General features: G+C 33.7%; 1 protein-coding gene across 1 annotated transcript; it reads left to right on the top strand.

The window, feature by feature from the left end:
* Positions 5,014 to 7,615, top strand: LOC104784887 (uncharacterized protein At1g04910). The gene is made up of 4 exons (XM_010509985.2): positions 5,014 to 5,942; positions 6,048 to 6,216; positions 6,314 to 6,687; positions 6,772 to 7,615. Exons 1-4 carry the CDS (start codon positions 5,245 to 5,247, stop codon positions 7,265 to 7,267), a joined length of 1,737 nt encoding a protein of 578 aa, XP_010508287.1. The 5' UTR covers positions 5,014 to 5,244; the 3' UTR covers positions 7,268 to 7,615.

Below are 7,652 nucleotides of genomic sequence, written 5' to 3'. Positions count from 1 at the left end.
TTTAACAATCCTATGCAACATTTGTTCTTAAAAAAGGGTAATAATAATATATCCCAACAAAATGTTTTTCAATTTTCATTACATCCCCAATTTTTTAAATAACGAAAGCAAAGTTTCTAAAATAATAATGTTCATCTGCCATTGAGTTTAATTTTTGTATTCAAATCATTACCAAATTTGTTCTAGTATGATATAGGAAGCGATATTGACCCACATATATAACCATTTAATTTAATGTGCAGCCCATTAAGATTACATTCTTTTAGAATTCTAATTTCGCTGAAATTCATTTTCCTTTCAATTTCACTCGTTCACTCCACCGATGGCTAATTCGATGTCTTTAATTAACCTCCAACCGTCGCTGTGGAAACTCGCGATCTATTTGTCTTTCACTGCCATCTATAAACTTTGGCTTAATTGATGACAACCAGCGATGTATTAAAAGAGTTGGCTATGCTCCGTATATCTGGAAGAGAGTCCTTCGTAGGTCTTGATTTTAGAGACTAAACATATCACCATCTCACCAGCAGCATTTTCACATGCATCATTCTGCTCCGCAAAGGAGCCCCACAAAGTACATGGTAACAGGTAGCCTTTCATTACTTTAAGATGTCTTTAAAACTAAATGATAAAATAATAACTTACATGAGTTTTGAATAGTGGTATTTAACTTACAATTCATCTCGTAGTTGGAAGTCAATCTTGGCGTATTATTGACGTCGATTGTTTCTATCTAACTAACATTGACAACTTGTCCCACAATGTCTACACGGTAGAGTTTTGAATAAGTTAATAAACGATTATTAAAAAAAGCAAATAAGATGTATAAGAAGATTCTTTACCGATTAACATGTTTGCATTATGTAAGAACCCCAGTCAAAACATCTTTGAAAGTAGTAAGAGTTAGGTGGGGGTCATCAGACAGAGGATCGATCTTCGTTACAATGGTTTGAGTCAAGAAACCCATTTTGTTAACATGAGCAACTGGTCTAAATTGATGCCAGTCAAAAGTTTTGAACGCTTCTCCATTCTCCTGGATCCATATGCCTTTGAAAAGGAATAATACAATCCTTCTTGATAGAATTATATATATTTGTTCCCTACGAAAGTATGAAGTTATTAGCGAGGTTAGTTACGATATCAAATCATACGTTTGTTGTTGGATAAATTAGATTGTAGCTTACTTGTTTATCAGCGAGGATCACGTCAAGTCTCACCAAACCTGGTTGTGTTGTGTATGTTTTCCAGGTGTGCAGGATTCGGAACTTGCACTCGCCACGACGTCTTTTACGGCTTGACATCATTAAGAAAAGTAACTGCTTGCGCCATTGATCTTGAAAGAATGAAGATGGTGTTTGGTTGAGTAATGAGGTATAATATTAGTCTATTTATAATATATTAGCTAAACCTAGAGTATCAAATGGCTTGTATGGTGCAAATCTTGGATGGCAATTATTTATCGAATATTTTGAAGATTTGATCATAAGAATACAATTATGATTGCTAATAGTTGAAGCTTTTTTGGTAATAATCGTGAAAGATGCTTTTATTTAGGGATGAGTTTTGAGTAAATATGGTTATTAGTTATGATTTTGCAATTTATATTTATGCTGTTTTAAAAACTATTATGCGATATTAGTGACGTTTTAAGAAGTAGTTTTTTGGTATGTATGTTAGCTATTGGTAGCTAACTTTATGGCATTTAATTTGCAAATTACGTGATATTAGGAAAATTACAATCTAATTTTTAGGTGATTTGATTGTTATGTTTCGCAGGAGCCCAATACGGATCAAAAACAGAGTCCAATAAATAATTAAAGGGCCAACAAACGATTGAAGCATAAAACAGAGTCCAATAAACTGAGATCCGATACAACTGGGTCGAGTTTAGTAAAAACACGCGGACCTTAATTGGATCTGCGATTATATTTTATTATTTTTATTTAGACCAAATTACTCTGGCTAATTTTAATTAAGGCTCTCCTTAATACTTAATTCAGTGGCAATTTTAGTAAATAGGCTAGACATTTTGGACATTTTTTTATTTGTACTTCTCTTTTAATTATAAGATGTACAAAATAATAAAATAAAATTTTCTCTGTGTATTTATTGGATTTAAAAACGGTAAAAGCGGAACGTGAGGGCAGATCTAATAACACAGCAGCACATGAAATTGAGATTAAACAATCAACATAACGATTGAATATTATGCTTTATAATCTTACGGTAAGATTCGCATTTTGTTGCAAGTCAGAGCCGAGGAAATGGTGCAACGTGATGACATTCTAAAATCCACTATTCTGATGGTTCCCTACAATTCCGACGAATAATTTATAATCGTAATATTTTGTGAATACGCCTATTCTTTTTTTTCATCAACTTCGAATAATGTCATTTGGATAAGGACGAAAGAAGCATGAAGTAAGAATTCGTCTTCATCTCTCACATCACCACCCAAATACTAAACAAATAAATTATATTATTGATCATATTATTGGTTGTTTTGTTTTCATTCCCTTGTTTATATTGTTCTAATAAATACCAAGTTTGAGCATCCAAAGTTTCATATAAGACCCAATTAATATATAATTATTATGTGAACTGATACAAAATATATATATTCGTTTCGGAAACTAGTATCTCATATAACCATACAAATTTTGTCTTTTCTGAATTTGATCTATAAGTTTTTAATCATAATATGTTTACTTTTAGTTAATATATAATTTCAATAATAAAAATATATTTTCAAATATATTATCAGTACTGTCTGTACTTTTAAAATTTTTTATATTTATAAATCGAAAAATATCAACGATAGTTCGTATATCGTTGCATTACTTCACAGTTGACACTACATTACCACACCCAAATATGAGATACTAAGATTAATTACATCCTCTATCTCCATGACTACATTACTAGCTGGTCTAATTGGTTACATTAAAGATTTTACATTATTGTATATTTTGTATAGAAGAAGCATGAGAATTGTTATTATTAACTTGGTCAGCGTCTGAAAGTGTGTATTGTTATAATTGGCTTTATATTGACGTACGTATACACTTAATTAGTTTTTTAAGCAGTACTTAATCATAGATATAATAAAATGGGATAGTCAGACACTGAGGACAGACAGATCTAGCAAGGCCTAACGATGATGATAAGCCATCTAATAAGTAATACTACTAGTTAATTAAATTTCGTTTTCAGTAACCAAACCAGAATATTCAAGTCCACACGTAATACATAATAATAATACTATTGTATCCTTGCACTCTTCAAACTTCTACATCATATGATGTTCACAAGTTGCTAATATATAGAATATTAAAAAGAAAAAAACTCTGGACTCGTTTGTTTTTCTTTGTAAAGAGAAAAGACTTTTAACACTTTTTAAGTCTTTAGGATGTGTAATGAGGATGTAATTCGGTACAAACGCAACAACCACGTTTTTAGTCATCTGTTTAATTAGAGTATTTGTTTTGTTCCACTTTCAAAAGTATAGTTGCGTACAAATTTGTCCATTATACCATATATAGTGTAACTGAGGTAAAACAATCAATTTACTCGCATTTTGAAAAGAAAAAAAATTAAAATAAAATTTGATATTGCTTAAAGGAATTAATTACACGAACTATTATATATTCTTCTTTTACCGTTTATCTTAAAAACTACTTCTTGAGATGCTGAAAAAACTAGTTGAAGTGCTTCTGAATTTCTGATATCATTTTAAATTGCCCACTCAGCGTAAGATATCATATATACATATGCTCTAGAACAATGGAGGATTAAGTTAAAGTATAGTATTGTTTTTTTTTTTTTTAACGAATATATTCACGAAAACAAAAATAATTCGCATCAATCTCTATGTTTTTTTGGTTAATAAGAATATTGGACAGTGAAAAAGTCACACTTTAATTTTTCCATATTATATGGATACTCCATCGACTAGTCTCGTCTTGAGATGTGCGAGTGGCGCAGATATACACGTGTCAGATGCTAAGACGTTTAGTTTATCCGACGTGGACGAGAATACCGATGTGTCAAGTGGATTCCAGCTGGCATCTACTTTGATAAAGAGTTGGATATGACTTGTAAAGTAATCCAACAATTTCCTTTTTTTAAAAACAACTTATAAATTAAGATTACCTTAATAACAACATGTTGTCCCTATAGCATTTATTTAGCTTACTTTGTTTGTAAGATGTCGCAATAAATCCATTTTTGTGAAGTAAAAAATCTTATCTCATTCTTACGTGTTTAGCGATAACTCCACTTATAGATAGATAACTCAGTTGTTTACCAAACTTAGATAATTTACTACTAGCTAATCATTTTCATTAAGGGTATATATTCGGGGAGCCAAAAGAAGTATATTTCTATTTCCTTTTATAGTATAAATTTTAAATGAATTGTTTATGTATAGCCGCATAGGTCGTGTATTAGGAGAAGTGTATATATTACACAGGCTGTCGTCTGAGCTTTATATACCTTTTGTTCTTCGAATGATGGAAAATAAACAGCTGGCCGTATCGCAACAAGACACTGTCATCGTTGTTGGTGTACGCAAAGGATAATACACATTTTTGTGTTTCCATTCTGTATTATCATTCGCATTTGGTCACTATCCTAAAAACTCGTAGATACTTGTAAAGCACATATAGAACACATTTTATATACATTTATTTTATTTTCCTATAAATATTGATATGCCATTAAAACCCCTATTTAATTTATCCAGAATAGCTCATTATTCATATGAATTTTCAAAACTTAAAGGACCTACCAAAAACTTCCAATATCTCTATTATTTCCCTTTATATAACACATAAAATAAAAAGAATAAAAAACGCATTTAAAATCCTATTAATCGCAGTTTTTTTTTTTAATCTTCATACACACATTTGCTAATCACAGTCAAAACAATTTAATTATTTTTTTAATTAAGTAAAACAGTTAAACAAATTCAAAATAAAAACTGCCATGTGGTATCTTCTTCTTCTCTGTTTCTTTCTCTCTCTCTTCCTTTAAGAACGCGGTTGCAGACTTTGATCAGACTTCGCGTTCCCGCCGCCCATATCTTTCTCTCTCACACGTTTCTTTTTTGTCTCTCTCCCTAATTCATCGGCGTAGCTCTGTGACCCGATCAACATTGCAAATTTCTCAACTTTAAACCTTTTCAAAACCCAAATCACAAGATTTCTTCAAAAGACTCTGTTTTTTTCTTTCTTTCTTTCTTCAATGGCGTTATCGAAAAATAATAACAGCAACAACAACAACAATAAGAAGAATGTTTCGTACATCTCAGTCCCTTCTCAGATCATAAACTCATTATCTTCATCCTCTTTACAATCCCTTCTTGTTTCTCCCAAGAAATCATCATCATCAAGAAGCAGCAACACCAACAGATTCAGCTTCTTCTCTTACAGAAACCCTAGGATCTGGTTCTTTACTCTCTTTCTCTTCTCACTCTTTGGTATGTTGAAACTCGGATTCAACGTTGACCCAATCTCTCTCCCTTTCTCACGTTACCCTTGTTCCACTAATCAACAACCATTAAGCTTCGACGGTGAGCAACGAGCTGATGAATCTCATCTGGGTTTGGTTCCAAAATCGAATTCGTCTTCTGGGTATTCGAATTCGAGTGAGATTACTCAACCAGACGGTGGAAAGAACAAGACTTTGTTAACGGAGGAAGGTGATTTCTGGAAACAACCTGATGGGTTAGGGTTTAAGCCGTGTTTGGGATTTACAAGTCAGTATAGAAAAGATAGCAATTCGATTTTGAAGAACAGATGGAAGTATCTTCTTGTTGTTGTCTCTGGTGGGATGAATCAGCAAAGGAATCAGATTGTTGATGCTGTTGTCATCGCTAGGATCCTTGGTGCTTCTCTTGTTGTTCCTGTTTTGCAGGTCAATGTCATCTGGGGAGACGAAAGGTATAATACTTTAATAAAAAACTCATTACTTCTGAAACAAGAGGTTATGATAATGTGAAGTTGTTTGTTGATCTAATTGTCTTGTTTTGTTTGTTGCAATGTTAGTGAATTTGCGGATATATTCGATTTGGAGCATTTCAAGAATGTGTTAGCTGATGATGTCCATATAGTTTCGTCTTTACCTTCTACTCATGTAATGACGAGACCTGTGGAAGAGAAGAGAACTCCACTTCACGCTTCTCCTCAATGGATCCGTGCTCATTACCTCAAGCGAGTAAGATCTCTTACAAAAACAATCTCTAATTGGATTTGTATGTGTTTGTTTGACTATATTGAGCTAATAATAGTGTTTCTTTCCTCTGTTTCAACAGATTAACAGAGAAAGAGTTCTACTTCTCCGTGGTCTCGATTCAAGACTCTCCAAGGACCTTCCTTCTGATCTACAGAAACTACGATGCAAGGTAGCTTTCCAAGCGCTGAGATTTTCTCCGAGGATTCTTGAACTCGGTAACAAACTAGCTTCAAGGATGCGTAACCAAGGACAGTATCTCTCACTTCATCTAAGAATGGAGAAAGATGTTTGGGTTAGAACTGGTTGTCTCCCTGGTTTAACTCCCGAGTACGATGAAATAGTCAACAGCGAAAGAGAACGTCATCCTGAGCTTCTTACTGGTAGATCAAACATGACTTATCACCAGAGAAAACTCGCTGGTCTATGCCCTTTAACTGCTCTAGAAGTCACAAGGTATGATACTAACCAAAATCCACAAAATCTTTTTGCTTATGGTTAGACAATTCTGTATTTAACAGTGTTATTGCGATTCCACAGGCTGCTTAAAGCATTAGAAGCTCCAAAGGATGCGAGAATCTATTGGGCAGGAGGAGAACCTCTAGGAGGGAAAGAGGTTTTGGAGCCATTAACTAAAGAGTTCCCTCAGTTTTACAACAAGCATGATCTTGCATTACCAGGGGAGCTTGAACCATTCGCCAAGAAAGCTTCGGTTATGGCTGCAATCGACTACATTGTCTGCGAGAACAGTGATGTTTTCATACCGTCTCATGGTGGGAACATGGGACACGCGTTACAAGGGCAACGAGCTTACGCTGGTCACAAGAAATACATCACACCAAATAAGAGACAGATGCTTCCTTATTTCATGAACTCGTCGCTTCCAGAATCGGATTTTAACAGGATTGTGAAAGATCTTCATCGAGAATCGTTAGGACAGCCGGAGTTGAGAATGAGCAAAGCTGGTAAAGATGTTACAAAACATCCTGTTCCAGAGTGTATGTGCTCAGACAGACAACAACAACAACAACGGTAATCCAATGCTTTAAGCCTTACAGGGGGGTTGGTCATTGTCACATTGTTGGTGGCTTGGAAGATTCAGATGACAACCGATTTTTTTCCCGATCACCGGAACTTTAGTGAGGAAGATGATTCATAGTGGTGGTTCGTTCGATATTCTTTTAGTTCGGTCATTTTTTTTTTCAAATCTTTGGGAGTAAATAACTGTTACATGTTTTTTTTTACGGTATACGTGGGAAGTAGAATAGTGAGAGGCTTATAAGATATGATTCTTTGATTCGATTTATTTTGGCTGTAATTATATATTACAGAGTTGTATACGGTTCTTGCTTGTTCTATATAAATAAAGCAACAGTTTATCATATTTGCTTATCTTTTTTTTTTTGTTGATTAATTCAGCT

Source organism: Camelina sativa, chromosome 5 (genome assembly GCF_000633955.1).
Source record: "Camelina sativa cultivar DH55 chromosome 5, Cs, whole genome shotgun sequence".
NCBI classification, from domain to species: domain Eukaryota; kingdom Viridiplantae; phylum Streptophyta; class Magnoliopsida; order Brassicales; family Brassicaceae; genus Camelina; species Camelina sativa.
This window is presented reverse-complemented; position numbering and strand designations above follow the sequence as displayed.